Below are 15,407 nucleotides of genomic sequence, written 5' to 3'. Positions count from 1 at the left end.
ATTATATATATTAATATATATTGGTGCACAGCAAATTGTTCTGACGAATAGCCGCTCATTCGAGGTAGAAAAAAAAAAAAAAAGATTCTCTCCACCAGAAGAGAAATTTTATTTTCACGTTGGAAACCTGTTTCAGTGGTGAGGAAAGAAACCGTACGGTTTTGGCGCGCGGATATTACTTCCTCGGGAGGGTTCTGCGGGTTTCCCTCCCGATTCAGGCGCTGATGCTGCTGCTGCTCGGCGTGGCGTCGCTGGTGCCGTCCGCGGAGGAGGACTACAGTTGTACGCTTTCCAATAATCTCGCGAGAAGTTTCACGCCGCTAGCCTTTTATCCGAACGGTCCGCCGCCGGTGTAATTGTACACATGTATGTGTGTGTGTGCGTGTGTGTGTGTTTGTGTGTGGGCACGAGCGCGTATGTGTGTTTTGTAAGCAGGTCCCACACCGCGATCGGCGAAAGATCCCCGCAACACGTCGCGTGATGTACCACAGGCCGATATTCACAGTCGGATCTTGGATCTTGCGGATCGTCTCGAGTCTCCTCTCTTGTCTCAAGTGTCATCCAGACGAACTTAAACATTCTCACACAAAATGTTTATTTTTTTACAGAGTGTGTACTTATTTTAATTATTTACAGACGTTATGATGTTAAACAACCCGATCGTATCACATTTTGTATATGTTATATATGTATATGTATTTGTATAAATATACATATATATATAGTATATAGTATCATGTATGTGTATGTATACAGCACAGAATATATATGTGTATAATAATATACAAAATATTAGAAATCCTAAATACACTGAGAGATGGGAATGTGAATACCGGCGTCGTGTCGAATCGAGGCGAGGTGGAAACGTGTCACTTCTCCTGAGAAAAAAAAAAAAAGAGAAATTGCCACGCGGCAAACCACCGCTGAGTAAAGTACGAGACGTACATAATAATAATAATAATAAAAATTGCCCTTGCACTTTTGTTCCGCATATACAACAAGACATATATATATATATATATATATATATATATATATATACATATATATACATATATAAAAATAAAATGTAAAAATTTTTACTGCCCTGTGAGCTTGCCTGATAGCAAACGTCAATCGCGTCGACGCTCGCAAAAAATCCTCCTCGCAGAAATCTTTGTATACCCGTGCGTTGTGTTTTACATGTGAAACGAATTTATACGTAAGTTGTACGCGGCGACTGAGAATCGGAGTCGGTAAAAAAAAAAAAACACAAAACAAAACGAGAAAAACAAAGAAAAAAAAAGACGCGTTCTTAACTTATTGTATAATTGTATATCTCTTCACCGTATCTTGTTGCTACTTTTGGCATGATATACAGATATATATATATTGTGCTCTTCCTGCGCGAATTATACACAAGTGTTTCGCAAACACGCGTATCTTGATAAAAAAAAGAAAACAAATATATTCGTTGCGTAAGAGAACAACTGATTGTCTTCGAGATGCTCGATTTGTGTACGTACATTAAATTAATTAAAACAACGTTCCATAATGCGCGTGTGTTTGTTTGTTTGTGTGTGTGTGTATCTGTGTTTCGACAAACACACACAGAGACAGACTACATATGTCGACGAATGCTTGGCGACAGATTCTGTTGCATTTCCGCTGGAATTCTGCTGGCAGTTGTTGGAAATGCATCGCGTCTGCTGCCCCTTTTGACAACAAAATCAACCGCGAAAATTTGTTTCCGACAGATTTTGCTATTATACATTATATATATATATAAGAAGTGCAATTAGAAATTTAAAAACGACTTTGCATGACACGACTCTTCGCCGATTTTTTTGGTGAGGAATTATAAAAAATTTCTTTCGAAAACGCGCGGTGGCGAACGAGGTGGCATGCGTTGCATTCATTATATTTTTGTTCTACATTCAGTGAGAAATAAAGAATAAACTTGTCTAATATCGTTTGCTCTTTTGTATGTATAATGTTTGTCAAAATGTGTCAAGGTCACATCGGAACTAATTTATTAAATTTTTCTCCGTCTTCCCATTGATTTACAAAAATATATTTGGGGGGTCTCTATTTTAGTCACCGCCGCTGATTCGGTGGTTCTTTTATGGGAGTTACAGAAAACCGGCCGTTCATCCGCGAAGTGTTAGAAGCGACGTGATTGCGTGATTCGTGTAAGTAGAAACGAAAACAAATGTCACAGTTACGAGTTTTTGATTTATTATTGTAGAAGTTAACACAAAAAGAACCGAGTTACTTTTTCAAAGTTACAAGATTTTGTTTCGCTTATATTGCATATAATATTGCGCTCTCGGTGTAACTTCGTTTTTGATACAAATACATCGTTACAAAATTATGTACATATGTATACGCTCTCACTCTCACTCTCTCTCTCTCTCTTTCTCACAAAATTGTTGTGTTTTATGTTTTGTATCACTTATTTTAATTATTCACAAGTGTTATAAAAAAGAGCTGTACATGATCGTACATGTAATATGCGGTGTGTTATATACATAGAATAATATACAAAGTACTAAAAAAAGTAAGTTAATTTTTAAGAAATAATACACTTATACGCCATTAAGTAACTTGGTTCTTCAGTATCGTTAATTGTTCCGAATATTCGAGATACAATCTCTGCCAGCGAAGATGACCGCCGACCACGGCCAGCACGTCGCTCAAAAGTTTATGTTTTCTTATTCCCTGCGCACAAAAACAAAACTGTATTAATTGAATCGATCGAGAGAGTAAAATCGAGTCGAAACTTGGTCGATGCGCGAACAAAAGTATTACCAAGACAATGGGATCCCATATACTTTTGGACGCTGACGTGTGACTCGGACCCAAAAGATCGTCCAGAATTAACCTCAGACGTTTTTCCAAGCTTTCTGTAACAAAAAAAAAAGAGGCAAAGAGTGTTTGCGACAAGTGTGACAAAAATACACTGACCGGTTGCCACGGCGCACCTTGTGTTAGTAAAAACGACACTAAAGCCATGAGCCAGTGAACGTATTCCTGAGCGCTTCCGAGAGCTTTCGACGCGAGTAGTTGCTGTTCCAGATAAGAAACGACACTCGGCGCACTGTGCGGCAATCGCGGATTTGGCAGTGTATTCCCGGTAGTTCTGAGCAATCCCTCTTGTAGCGACGATAACGGACCTCTGGGAGCTCTATTTCCCGTGTTGCTCACCACACTGAACGAAGACCATCGCCACACGGGATCCTGGCTGTCTCCGATTAACAGCCACGTTCCTGCGCGATATTTACAAAGCACAATCGTTATCGTCGTTTACAAACGAGATGATGAAGAATTAAATTCTAACATGTGTAACGTGTGTTGGTGTATACCCATGTCTTTGTGATATATGTACGCCCGTGCGTTAGTGAACGCTACGTGAGGCATTCCATTGTACAAAGTACACGACAATAAGGATGTTCCAGGTGCCGCCAGATGAGCAACCGAAGTTGAAACGATCATTCGACATACATTTCCTATTTCCCACACACGAACCGCGCCGCAGCTCGATATTACCATTACCTATGTGTTGAATTATTTTACAAATATGTGAGTAACAAATTTAATTGAATCTAAGTAACACGAATTTGAACGTTAAAAAAAGTCAAACGTAATAAATTACCGCGTTTCCAACGGCGTGGACTTTTGCCAAAGGTGCTGGCGGCGCTAAGGGAGGTGCCGGCCGACATCCCTTCGCAGGATGGAACGTGTGAAGACTCCCGTCTTCCAGACCTAAAGCTATTACAGCCGGCGACGCTGCTAACGCTACAGCGCTATATCCTAAGTAGAGATCCCACGTCGGTTCGGAATCCGTACCTCTGAACACTTGCAGATGAGCCAAGCCTTGGTTATTGGTAACCGTAACGGCGTAATGACCGGCTTGTTGAGATAACGAACTGGACGGTTTCAGTGAGGGCAGTATCATTTGACCGCCGCTCTTGTCGGACAAAAACTTCGGTTTCTTGCACGGTAAAGAGTGATGCAACTTGGGCGTAGATTGATCTCTGCGTTTCAGTGTAAGGGTAGCCGAGGCGTCCGTAGAAGTAGACTTTAACGGTGTAACATTGGGTGCGACAACATCATTGCGTCTCTCTATCACAATCGAGCTTTTCGTCTGTACCTTACTTGTAAATGTTGGTGTATTTAAGCTACCGCCGATGTTTGAATCCCTAAGAAAAAAATAATAATAATGTAAACGTCACAAGATCCAGTAGCTTTCGAGATCGTCAAAATATTAACTTACGTCGTGTCCGCCGGAGGCGGAATAAACATAGGCGTAATTCTCCTTTTGCCATCCGAAGTTCTAGTTTCAATTTGTTTATTGATAGGTCCTTTAACCGGAGTGGTCGTAGTGTTAGTAGGGATACTTGGTGGTATACTTGGAGCGGATACTACTTGGGGAGATTGATTAGGTGCCGGAGGCTTCAAATTGAGAAGTTCCGGTGCTTCCATCACCATACAGCCTCCTTGGTTTGCCAATGGTTTGCCATATAATCGTTCGTGCAGGCTGCTCTATTGATGAAAACAACTTGATAAACCGAATCAACGTATTTATGCACAGAACAAGTGCGGTATGTAGTATATGTAAATTACTTGTTCGGCCGGATCGAGAGGCTGTCCCAATTCCTGTTGAGTGAATTCGATAAACACTGCCGTTCCGTCCCAAGAACATGCGGCAAGCCGAAGACCACAAGGAGACCAACTGGCATCCAACACAGAATGTGTAAATAACTCGTGTATTACAACTAAGGGTCTTTTCAATGACGTCAACCACACGGATAAGGAACGATCTCGCGATCCTATTGCGACGCAGCAATACTGCTGTGGTTTAGAGGAACCTGGTTGTTTCTTTTGTAGAATGTTGCCGTTAAATTTCTATTAAAATTAAAAAAAACAACAGTCACATAATCTTTACAAACATCTCTTGATGTTGACAATAAGAGGAAAGAATTTCTTCATGTTTCTAAAATTCATTTTTTTGATACGTACAACGCATGTTACTGCTTTCCTATGTCCAACAAAATCTTTGTCTTGCGTCCAACCATCCCTTTCTATTATTTGTGCCGTAGGACCTCCCCCATTCATAGCATGTGCAGATACTAGATACTGGCCATCTGGACTCCAGGAAAGCCTCAAAACATGAGTTGTTCCACCGCATTCATCAAACGGCTCAGATATTAACGCTGCTTCCGTCCAATCGGTAGTACGCCACACCCTTGATATTTTACATATTTCAAGCATAAAACCAATAAAGAAGCAGCATTCCATGCGTAATATTTGCATAGAATTATCTTCTATTTAATTATAAAAAAAAATGTGTAACTTTTTCCGACTCTGATCTTAGTCTCATCTTAGTTATGTTTTATTTTACCTTAATGTTTTGTCATCAGATTGAGATGCTAAGTACTTTCCCACCGGATCCCAGGTAATCCCTTTCACAAAACCAGTATGACCTTTCAGTACAGCAACCACCGCGGGAAACTTAGAAGCATCCCACACTATCACACTGTTATCTACCGAAGCAGAGGCCAGCCATGGACTATGTGGCGCCCAAGCGAGATCAAGTACATCAGCTTCGTGAGAGCGCAATGTCGCAATACATCTCCAAGTTTCCACACTAGCTTTTCCACCAAAACTGGAACTTCCACCTGATCCGGATAATCTCCAAATCATAATGAGCTTATCTACACCACCTGATGCTAATAATCCGCTGTTGCTCCATCTTACACAATTCACACAAGCTGTATAAAAGTATCAATTATTTATACACGTACATTTATATATATATATAATGCATAGAAAATAGTTAAAAAGTTTTACCAAGATGATTATCCAATTGACAAAGCATTTTTGCAACATTGGAATCTACTTCAGCAGCTTCATTTACAACTGGTTCCATATTCCATATGACTACCCTTCCAGAATCACCACCTAAATTTCACATATAATTATTAAAATAATTAAAAAAATAAGAACACATTTTTTTAAATAACAAATAGTTTTACTTTCCAGTATTGAAAGTATGTTGAGTTTATGATATTGTGTTCACTAAAAATATGACAATTTTATCAGACCTTTTGATGCTTTTGTTGCAAAAATTTTGGTGTGGGTTTTCAGATTAAGATTGCATTTATATCATTTTTTTCACTAATAATAAATAGCTCAGTAATCTAGCTGCTCTTTCTGATAATAAGTGAAGTAAATATAATCTATACATCAGTTGATCATTCATCAAATCCTATGAAACTGACACAAGTGTGATCTGAACCTGAAAACTCTATGCACAGTAATGGTAATTATTGTTTAACAAAAACACACCTTGACCACCAGTGGCAAATCTCTTCCCATCAGGATGTATATCAATAGAAAATATGGGATACCCTGGTGAAACAATAGAAAAATCAAAATTCAATATTTTGTGTACAATGAGAATGATACGTGATCAAAGGTGCTACTATCTGGGAAAAAAAAATTCCTTTTACACGTGGAATCGCAAATTCTATATCTGGTTGTGTTTGATAAAACATAATACATGTGAGATCGTCTCAATTACACGTATAAAAGTATAAGTACAAATTATTTATAACCAGACACATGAAATTCGTCCGTGTATGCAGGATTTTTTTTTTCCCGAGTAATAAACGGAGTAAACATTACGAACCATCGTGAGTAACCCAGTTCGGCTTGACAAGTTTCATGTTTTCTTTTTGTCGTCTACAAAAATGCTTATTAATGACAATTACAATGTAATTAATGATTTTTTTTTCGCTAATTTACATCTTAAACTCACAAACTTCACTTCGGAGAGCACGCTATTCGCGCTAATCAGAGTTACAACATGGCTGTGCAACATGGTGTTTCACTGTATTCGCTGCCAATATAGGAACATGTCATTGCCACTACAGCAAAGGTGATGATACTCACCTTAAACGTATTGTATCTATGGGATTTGTTTAATCGTCGATTGACCGAGTTGATCAACGCGATTGGTCAATTTTTCCAGACCTGCGTCCTGCGTTACAGCGTCTGTGATGTAGACAGGCCTTGAATCAATGGCGACTTTGTTGTGCTCATTGGCCCCACTTGGTCTTGTGCCGTGCAAATGACATATGTCATTTTTTGACATGTAGTTTGTTGATTACTAGACACGTTTGTGCGTAAACTGACGGAGACCATCACCATAGAGGTTGTTTCTTTCTGCGATCTGAAGGAAGAAGTTTTGGTTTGCAAAATGTCAGCTATGTTAACCGCTGACTGGTTTCCTCTGGGACGAGATGTGTACTTTCGGTAAGTCTTGTACATTCAATTAGTTTGTTTTTGCTTTAACGCAGAATTTTATTATACATAGTTGTAGGTAACGAGATAAAATAGTTAAATTCAAGTAACATGTGTATATGTTAAAAGCGTTAATTTTTTAATTGCAGCAAATTTGAGTTGTATCCTATATCCTTCCAACACGAAGTTTCTTCAAATAATTTATTAGTGGCAGCTCCTTACGGAGGTTCCATTGCTGTGACGAGAAATCCCAAGAAGCTCATCAAGATCCAAGGAGCTAGCAAACCTTTGATATTTCTCTACTCATCCTCAGGAAAGCCAATAGCTAAACTGCAAGTAAGATTCTTTTGATCAAAATGTCTGTGATTTTAAATATTAATTATTAATGCTGCAAAATATTAAAAATTTACAAATAATATTAATTTCTCTCTAGTGGAGTAGCGGACAATTGATATCATTTGGCTGGTCTCAGCAAGAAGAATTGTTGTGCGTGCAAGATGACGGTATGGTTCTGATGTACGATATGTTTGGAACTTATCAGCATACCTTTAGCATGGGAAATGTGAGTAAAAGGACTGTGATTACAAATCTTGATTACAAATGAATTAATGAAATTAACAATAAATCTTCTTACTTTCACAGGCAGCAAAGGATGCTAAAGTTATTGATGCAAAAGTTTTCACAACATCAAGCAGCACTGGTATAGCTGTTTTGACATCTGCCAATCGTATATTTTTGGTAAACAACGTGTCCGAGCCCAAAGTTCGGCCAATTACCGATATGCCAAGCAAGTATTATTGCATATATTTTTCCGTTTGTTATTCTTGTGTTAACATTCTTGTTACATAACATTTTTGTACACGACGACAGAATATGGCGGTCCGATCGATTGCTGGTGCATGGTGCATTGCGAGAGAGAGACACAAGTAATTTTGTCAAACAAGGAAGGAATATTTGTAATTCATCAATCTTATCAACACACGCATCCTTTTGTAAGAAACGCTTAACTTATTGTGATTAATGTAATTTTTTATTTTTAAGTTCGTATCTCGCGCGATAATTAATACGCGACTTTTTTTTTTTTTTTTATGGACGAGAGCGTGTGTGGCAAATCACTTTGGTGTTTGGTTTTTCAGAGTCACCTCTTCAATAATAAAATCAACAGTGTGTTGGCAATAGCCGTGTCTAGCAACAATCGACACATCGCGCTTTACGCCGATACCGGATACTTGTATATTGGCTCGATAGACTTCAGAGACAAATATTGCGAGTGCCACACAAATATGAAGGAACCATTAGCTGATATTGCTTGGTGAGTGAAGAAACTTGCATTTTTATAAATAATATTCAACGAATTTTTATAAAATGCACAACAAATTTGTATTTTGCATCTATCTAGGTGTGGTACGGAAGCTGTGGTGTGCAGCTGGAGCAGCACGATAATGGTGGTGGGATGCGCTGCCGAAACTATAGTGTACACCTACGACGGTCCGGTTCACCTGGTCACGGAAATCGACGGAGTGCGCGTGTTGTCGAGCTCGTCTCACGAGATGATTCAAAAAGTCCCGAACGTCGTGCAGAGAATATTTCGAATCAATTCAACGGATCCGGCCTCGTATCTTCTGGAAGCCTCCAAGCAGTTCCAAAAGAAGAGCCATAAAGCCGACAGTTACATAGACTTGGTCAAGGACAAACTCGACTCGGCAATAAAAGCGTGTATCGACGGAGCGAGTCATGAATTCGAATTTGAGACGCAAAAGATTCTGATGAGAGTACGTTTAAAAAATATATACAATAGATATTGAGTGTAAATTGTGTATGTAGAACGTGTTGAAATAACATTTTGCGAATTTGTTGCAGGCCGCCAAGTTTGGAAAGGGATTCAGCAAAACGATAGACTCGGAATATTACGTTCAAATGTGCAGGACTCTGCGAGTTCTGAACGCAGTCAGACATCCTCTCGTAGGCATTCCATTAACTTATACACAGTATCCTTTTTCATATAAGTTTGTTTCTTTTTTTTTTTTTTGTTTACGGCACGTGTAATTTGAAATATCCTTATATTGCGATGTTAGATTTAATGTTCTCACGACTCAAGTGCTGCTGGACAGACTGGTAGCGCGGAGACACTATTACTTGAGCATACAAATAGCGCGTCACTTGCAGTTGTCCGAGATCGACGGGGAAAGTAGGATATTGGCGCACTGGGCTTGCTACAAGGTAAGAAATTTATTCACAACGTTGCGAGATGAGACGTTGGCAGTCGCACATGGGTTATGTATATTTTTCAGGTAAAACAAACCCAATTAGATAAGGAACAAATAGCAGAAGAGATAGCGGACAAGTTGGGATACGCTCCGGGTGTTTCCTACAGTGAAATCGCCAAAAAAGCAGCTGACTGCGGACGAAAACAACTGGCCATCAAGGTGAGTCGGTTACTTCGCGCGATGTAAAGAGCAATTTGCACCAAGTGTCTTTTGATTTTTGCCAATTTATCCCATCTCGTCCCACACCCTAGTTAATCGACTACGAGCCACGCGCTCATCAACAAGTACCCCTGCTTCTGGCGCTCGGCGAGGAACGAGCCGCTCTGTACAAGGCCGTGGAAAGCGGCAATACGGATTTGGTCTACACCGTCATTCTTCATCTCAGAGAAAACATGACTCTCGGAGATTTTCAAGTACGCAACACTTAATTGTTCCAAAAAAAAAAAGCACAAATTATGAGAGATTCGCGCACAGTATCTTACATATTCTGATTTATAATGCGCAGATGTCTATAATGCATTGTCCTCTAGCAATGGCGTTATACATCAAGTATTGCCAGAGCCACAACAGAGAGACGTTGCGCGACATTTATAATCAGTACGACGATTTTCATTCGCAAGCGGTGTGGTTCATTACCGAGAGCTATCAGAAAAAGGTTGGTAAAACTAGTTTCTTTTTTTGTTTTTTTCTTTCCATTAATTTTGTTTACGAAACAAATAAATTCCATTTCTTTTTAGAACACAATGTCGAGGGAGGCGTTGCTGCAGTCCGCTCAAGAAAATTTCAAACTAGCTCGTAACGACACCAACGTGTCGCTGACGGAGGAACAAATAAAGCTGTTGAGATATCAGAGATCGTTAGAGGACACGCTGCACGAGCCAGTTGTGGGATTGCCTCTGCACAACACCGTGAGGATGCTGTTAATGCGCAACGAGTTGAAACTGGCGGACAAATTGCGATCGGAATACAAAATACCAGAGCGGAGGTATATATAAAACAATTTTGTTTTTTTTTACAAGACCCTGAACCGTACGTGTTGAATCTCGTGTTCGCTATTCGATGCGTTTTCTCACAGATATTGGTGGTTGAGAATACAGTGTCTGGCGGAACAAGGTTTGTGGCACGATTTGGAAAAATTTTCCAAAAGCAAAAAATCTCCCATAGGCTACGAGGTAAGGACACAGAGAGACATTAGCGTTTAATTTTACTTGTACCGCGTGATATAAGAAACTTAAAAACAAAAAACAAAAAAAAACAAAACCGATTTTTTAGCCGTTTGTAGACGAGTGTCTAAAATACAACGAAAAGATAGAAGCGCGAAACTATCTGAGCAAAGTTAGAGAGGAGATGAAAGTGAAGTATTTGGTCAAATTGAAGTAAGTATTTTAAAAAGAGTGTTTAATACACGAGACACACTTATTGATGACGCAGTGTGGACGGATATTTGTTTTTTTTTTTTTTTTTATTTCTAGCATGCTGGATGAAGCGGCTGTAACGGCGTTCCAGCAGAAGGACGTGTCGGGTCTTAAGTTCGTGCTGGCGCAGTGCGAACCGTCGGACAAACAATCAATAGACAAAATCAACAAGTATCTATTTAGTTTGAAAAATTTGCCCTCATGAGCGTGAAAGATGCAAACGGCATTAAAAAAAAAAAAAAAAAAAAAAAAAAAAAAAAAAAAAAAAAAAAAAAAAAACAGAACAAACGGCAATCTCGATCGATGAACGATCGAAATTTATTATAAACGACGTGTGATATGTACGCGTGATATGAAACTCGGAACAAAGAGATTAACGAAATTGTTGTTGTTCACTCCGATAAGACATTTGCATACTTGTATATAAAATTTTGTTTTCGCTCGTTTATCATCGATTTGATTTACAAAGTCTGTGCGTCTGGTATAGCAACGGTAGGAAAAAGTGAATGTAAAAAAGTTGCTCGAATACAAATAATAAACTGGGAGCAATAAACGGTTGCCCGCTTGACGTAGTCGTCATTTATATCAAGGCAAATGTTTTTTTTTTTTTTTTTTGAACACTTGTGTTCTTCTCAATACAAGTTAAAAATTAGGGATGTTTAAATGTTGTCGAGTTAAAACGGTCGATAAAGTAAGAAAAACAAATTGGAGACTTGGGAGTCGTGACGGTTGTTTATGTTTTTAGGGGGGGCCTCCTTAAAGGCGTGGAAAAACATTTTATTATTTGTATTCGGTTTGTTATTTCTGTGGGAGAGAGAAGCAGGCGATGTAAAAATTTTTGTAGATAAGTTATTTATTATATAAAATAGCGATATTTCTTCGTGTAACCGAGGTCTATACACCTGGTTTTTGCTTCACAGTAATGATACAGTTTATATATACACAAAAGTATGTGATAGAACATTTGTTTTTTTTTTTTTTTTTTTTTTTTTTAAGATTCTTCCCATTTCACCGCAAAGATCAATTTACCTCTTTTTATTTTTTTTTTAAATACATTTCTAATAAAAATGCACGTAGTACAGCCTAAGGCAAAGCGGATCAACTAACTTCGTTGGACATAAACTGCGTGTGTTTTTTACTGAGATCGCTCACTATCAACTGCTCGATCTCTTCGCCGTTGTTCAATTGCTCGTTCGTAAGCGACAAGACGTATTCAGTTTCTTTGCTCACAATTACCACTTTTTGTTTCCGGGTGTGCAACATGTTGCCTATTACGAGCTAAAAAGAAATTGAATCTATAAAATTTGTACACACGTCTTATGTGAAAGAAAGAGCATTATTGCATGTTGAAGAGTTCAGATATTCATTTTTAAACACGAAGCGAACTTACATTGTGATGATACTTGTTCAAAGCGTTTCGCGATTTGGAGATCAGTAAACTTTCGTCCGTTTCCAATTTGAAAGAAATCACAAATGCCTTGGGCACCCACAAGCTGACCAAAGGAGCTAAGATTTTCGGAACCAATTGAAGAGATATCGTTGGCGGTCCGCTCGAGGAAATTTTGTGAACTGACATTTCGTTAGGAGGAATGTAAAAGTCGGAAACTGCCGCTGCCAGATACAAGAGAGCTTTGTTTTCGAGCGGCGCCAAAGCTTGACAAGCGGAACGAAGCAGATAGAGATATTCGGACAGAGTTGTGAAGGTGAGTTGTAGCAATTTTTGCCGATCCAACGCGTCTTTGTATTTTTGCAATATCGTTACCACCGTCCGTGTGTGTTCCGGTAATACTGCAAAACAAAAAAAAAAGCAGATATTACAGTTTTGTCGTATCGTGTCGTAAAAATTAACAAAACAAAAGCAATTGCGTTCTGTGTTCAGTGTTACCTGTTACAACAGGATTTTCACTGTTATCTGATATCTGAAGCAAATCTAGGAACTTCTGACCTACAAAATGCCTTGAGTACGGCTCCAAGGACTTAATTCTGCAAGTAAAGACATAAATTTTATACACACTGTTAACATAACAATGTACATGTATGATTTTTTTATCGGCGATGAAGCAAACATTGATTACCTATATAGAAAAATAACCGCGTATCCGTGTTCTAGAAAATATTCCGTCGAAACGGATCCTCTTGTTCCCGCTGAAAAATTATCAACAAACCTGACCGTGTTGTGTTCCAACGGCACTGTTGTACCTCCGCTCTAAAAATGTTTAAAAAGTTAAAAATTGCCATTTAAAAAAAGGCTGTTGTACCTCCGCTCTAAAAATGTTTAAAAAGTTAAAAATTGTTTAAAAAAAAGACTAGGATATCAAAGACACACTCACCGTCACCAACGCTATCTTATTGCCATCTTTTAAATGCTTCTGAGTGAATTCTTTAAGTTTGTTTTCATTCTCTGTCAAATCTTGGGGCGGTGGTTGTTTGGCATAAAATTCCTCCCAAGCGGAAACCATAGTAAATACCTGTAAGAAATTTATTTCTTGGATGTGCAATATACGTATGTGTGTGTGTGTTTATATGTAAACGTAATTAATATAAAAGTTAACGCTGTGTTATGTAACATGTATTTTACATGATAAAGCACTTGAACTTCGTTCCACAGAGTGCTGAAGGATTTAATACGCACAAACAAGCATCTAATTTAAATGTTTCTTAATTTGATTGAACAAATCATTTAATACACACTCTTGACTAAAATACACACATACTTATATCGCATTAATTTGTTTATATAATTTTTTGGTTGTTAATTTTATTTATTGGATTTCAAATTTCATTTTAAAATTCCTAACACCCACTGTGTGTATCAACGTTCTTAATTAGTTTCGTACAAATAATATATACACAACTAATTAAGAAAAGATATTTGAAAAAAATTTATGCAAAAATCAAAAAATCAAAAACTAACCTCGATTAGCAAAAAGAATCAAGTTTAATCGCTATAATGATTAAGCGGCACTTCGGTGTCAATCAATTGCTTAAGAATTTTGAAGTATACATACATCAGAATCTTTGTATATTTCTTTATATATATATATATATATATTTGTTTATTTGACACTTGAAACACCTTTGTCTCTTTACATCACGTGTGCGCGTGTGTGTACACGTACGTACGTACCTTTTACGCACCACAGCTTTTCATAGGGTGCGTTCAGACAAACTCAACGGGTTAAGAGATCATCACTTGTGATAGGACTATTCTTCAAGATCTGCTTTGGTTCCAAAAGTACGACCCAATCAGAAGTCATTATCTCTCAACCGTTGCGCAACTGTTGAGTTGTCTGAACACACCCATTAGGTGCGTTCAGACAACTCTCAACGGGTTGAGAGATCATCACTTGTGATAGGACTATTCTTCAAGATCTGCTTTGGTTCCAAAAGTACGATCCAATCAGAAGTCATTATCTCTCAACCGTTGCGCAACTGTTGATTTGTCTGAACGCACCCATAGGATAAGATCCGAGTCACGCTACGAATGCTTCGAAGTGTTATTTCATCTTCGTCGAATCAAGGTCGAATATTTGCAGCTTGGATCTTAATCTTCTAACGCGATGGCGGCAAAGCAAAAGAAGGAATCAGCTAGCGCAGACGCAACTTTTAACTTCGGACCACGGCTCTGCGGCAGGTATTCGCGGTCGAATCTTGTTTTTAAGATCTCGTTTTGATATCCCGATGTTCGATCCGCGGTCAATTGGATCCGTACGGTCTCTTGAGACGATTTTGAAAAAAAACAATCTCAAACACGAGACATCAGACCGCAGATCTGTGGACTATATCACGGAAAAAAAAAGTTAGCTCTCACAGCTAAAAATTAGGTGTGGTTCCTAAATTTTGGTAGTATTATGGACACCTAACCTCTTAGTGCTACAAGACATACATATTTTGCTATTATGTCGATATATTTAGGAATATCAGCAAACTGTTTCTATGTAATAGGAAATTTTATAGTTACAGCAGCAAATTCATTTCAGCAAACTGTGGTAGAAACTATTTTTTTTTCCGTGTAGCTCTACAAACTACGAATCGATTGTGTAATTTTTCTTAATTGTAAAAACGTGGAAAGTATAAAAGTTTTCTCTCCCATTGGTTTTTACATGTAAAATTTTATTCAATCTAGGAACGAGAAAACCGAAGTTACGCGACCGCCAAGGAGTCTTCCTCAACAACTTTACGAAAGTTCAGTTCAACGCGAACTTGGGTAGGTTTTTCACGTGCGAAAGTTTTTCAAGGAAAAACCATATCGAGGGACCGGGGGAACGAAACCTGATGGAAATATCGAAACGGATATGACCGATCAAAATGGCGCCGGAAGCGGCGGTGGTTGAACTCACGCGATACGTTCATTTCATATACGTTCACACGTTCACCGACCAGGAAAATTTATTTATGTTTCAATTTCACATCTACGCCAGAACTGATCAGTTATTAA

The 15,407-nt window shown here is 38.4% G+C and overlaps 4 protein-coding genes across 7 annotated transcripts in view; 2 read left to right on the top strand and 2 right to left on the bottom strand.

The window, feature by feature from the left end:
* The window catches only part of LOC109858726 (nesprin-1-like), a 12,839-nt gene extending 10,892 nt beyond the window's left edge, over positions 1 to 1,947 (top strand). The window contains exon 9 of the mRNA XM_020436256.1: positions 137 to 1,947. Within this exon, the coding sequence (XP_020291845.1) occupies positions 137 to 356 (220 nt within the window). The 3' untranslated portion in view covers positions 357 to 1,947. The remainder of the gene's footprint in view (positions 1 to 136) is intronic.
* LOC109858727 (protein HIRA homolog) lies at positions 1,154 to 6,971 on the bottom strand. Of its 3 annotated transcripts, none has more exons than XM_020436259.1 (12): positions 6,674 to 6,971; positions 6,331 to 6,393; positions 5,833 to 5,943; positions 5,384 to 5,753; positions 5,002 to 5,227; positions 4,606 to 4,887; positions 4,256 to 4,524; positions 3,635 to 4,181; positions 3,345 to 3,534; positions 2,964 to 3,248; positions 2,791 to 2,885; positions 1,154 to 2,700 (listed from the first exon to the last, which is right to left on the bottom strand). In XM_020436259.1, exons 1-12 carry the CDS (start codon positions 6,708 to 6,710, stop codon positions 2,578 to 2,580), a joined length of 2,598 nt encoding a protein of 865 aa, XP_020291848.1. In that variant the 5' UTR covers positions 6,711 to 6,971; the 3' UTR covers positions 1,154 to 2,577. The 3 variants fall into 3 exon arrangements, with proteins under 3 accessions (XP_020291848.1, XP_020291847.1, XP_020291846.1); XM_020436258.1 differs by having other exon boundaries at positions 2,791 to 3,248; positions 6,674 to 6,726; positions 6,803 to 6,971; XM_020436257.1 differs by having other exon boundaries at positions 2,791 to 3,248.
* An 85-nt stretch (positions 6,972 to 7,056) lies between these two features.
* LOC109858728 (vacuolar protein sorting-associated protein 16 homolog) lies at positions 7,057 to 11,248 on the top strand. The gene is made up of 16 exons (XM_020436260.1): positions 7,057 to 7,299; positions 7,437 to 7,623; positions 7,721 to 7,849; positions 7,930 to 8,074; positions 8,158 to 8,279; positions 8,424 to 8,599; positions 8,687 to 9,059; positions 9,148 to 9,275; positions 9,363 to 9,507; positions 9,579 to 9,713; positions 9,806 to 9,967; positions 10,060 to 10,209; positions 10,292 to 10,539; positions 10,630 to 10,726; positions 10,827 to 10,930; positions 11,027 to 11,248. The coding sequence occupies exons 1-16, from the start codon at positions 7,244 to 7,246 to the stop codon at positions 11,172 to 11,174; spliced, it is 2,505 nt and encodes an 834-aa protein (XP_020291849.1). The 5' UTR covers positions 7,057 to 7,243; the 3' UTR covers positions 11,175 to 11,248.
* Positions 11,249 to 11,566: 318 nt separating this feature from the next.
* Positions 11,567 to 14,077, bottom strand: LOC109858729 (phosphopantothenate--cysteine ligase). 2 transcript variants are annotated; one of them, XM_020436261.1, is made up of 6 exons: positions 13,884 to 14,077; positions 13,300 to 13,437; positions 13,045 to 13,175; positions 12,855 to 12,952; positions 12,360 to 12,757; positions 11,567 to 12,247 (listed from the first exon to the last, which is right to left on the bottom strand). In XM_020436261.1, the coding sequence occupies exons 2-6, from the start codon at positions 13,426 to 13,428 to the stop codon at positions 12,068 to 12,070; spliced, it is 936 nt and encodes a 311-aa protein (XP_020291850.1). In that variant the 5' UTR covers positions 13,429 to 13,437; positions 13,884 to 14,077; the 3' UTR covers positions 11,567 to 12,067. The 2 variants fall into 2 exon arrangements, with proteins under 2 accessions (XP_020291850.1, XP_020291851.1); XM_020436262.1 differs by having other exon boundaries at positions 13,978 to 14,060.
* Positions 14,078 to 15,407: the final 1,330 nt, after the last annotated feature.

The sequence above is a fragment of the Pseudomyrmex gracilis genome, unplaced genomic scaffold, assembly GCF_002006095.1.
Source record: "Pseudomyrmex gracilis isolate BER0280 unplaced genomic scaffold, ASM200609v1 scaffold_220, whole genome shotgun sequence".
NCBI lineage: Eukaryota > Metazoa > Arthropoda > Insecta > Hymenoptera > Formicidae > Pseudomyrmex > Pseudomyrmex gracilis.
The sequence above is the reverse complement of the archived record's forward strand: the minus strand, read 5'-3'. Positions and strand labels throughout refer to the sequence as shown.

Bases quoted from the DNA above. Each gene is read 5' to 3' on its own strand.
- LOC109858727 (XM_020436257.1), bottom strand. From the start codon at position 6,710: ATGAAACTTGTCAAGCCGAACTGGGTTACTCACGATG. The intron at 6,394-6,673 runs GTTCGTAATGTT...TTGTTTCACCAG, and splicing joins GAACTGGGTTACTCACGATG to GGTATCCCATATTTTCTATT. The intron at 2,701-2,790 runs GTAATACTTTTG...TTTTGTGCGCAG, and splicing joins TATGGGATCCCATTGTCTTG to GGAATAAGAAAACATAAACT.
- LOC109858728 (XM_020436260.1), top strand. From the start codon at position 7,244: ATGTCAGCTATGTTAACCGCTGACTGGTTTCCTCTGGGACGAGATGTG. The intron at 8,280-8,423 runs GTAAGAAACGCT...TTGGTTTTTCAG, and splicing joins ATCAACACACGCATCCTTTT to AGTCACCTCTTCAATAATAA. The intron at 9,060-9,147 runs GTACGTTTAAAA...AATTTGTTGCAG, and splicing joins CGCAAAAGATTCTGATGAGA to GCCGCCAAGTTTGGAAAGGG.
- LOC109858729 (XM_020436261.1), bottom strand. From the start codon at position 13,428: ATGGTTTCCGCTTGGGAGGAATTTTATGCCAAACAACCACCGCCCCAA. The intron at 13,176-13,299 runs GTGAGTGTGTCT...AAACATTTTTAG, and splicing joins ATAAGATAGCGTTGGTGACG to AGCGGAGGTACAACAGTGCC. The intron at 12,758-12,854 runs GTAACACTGAAC...TTTGTTTTGCAG, and splicing joins TGAAAATCCTGTTGTAACAG to TATTACCGGAACACACACGG.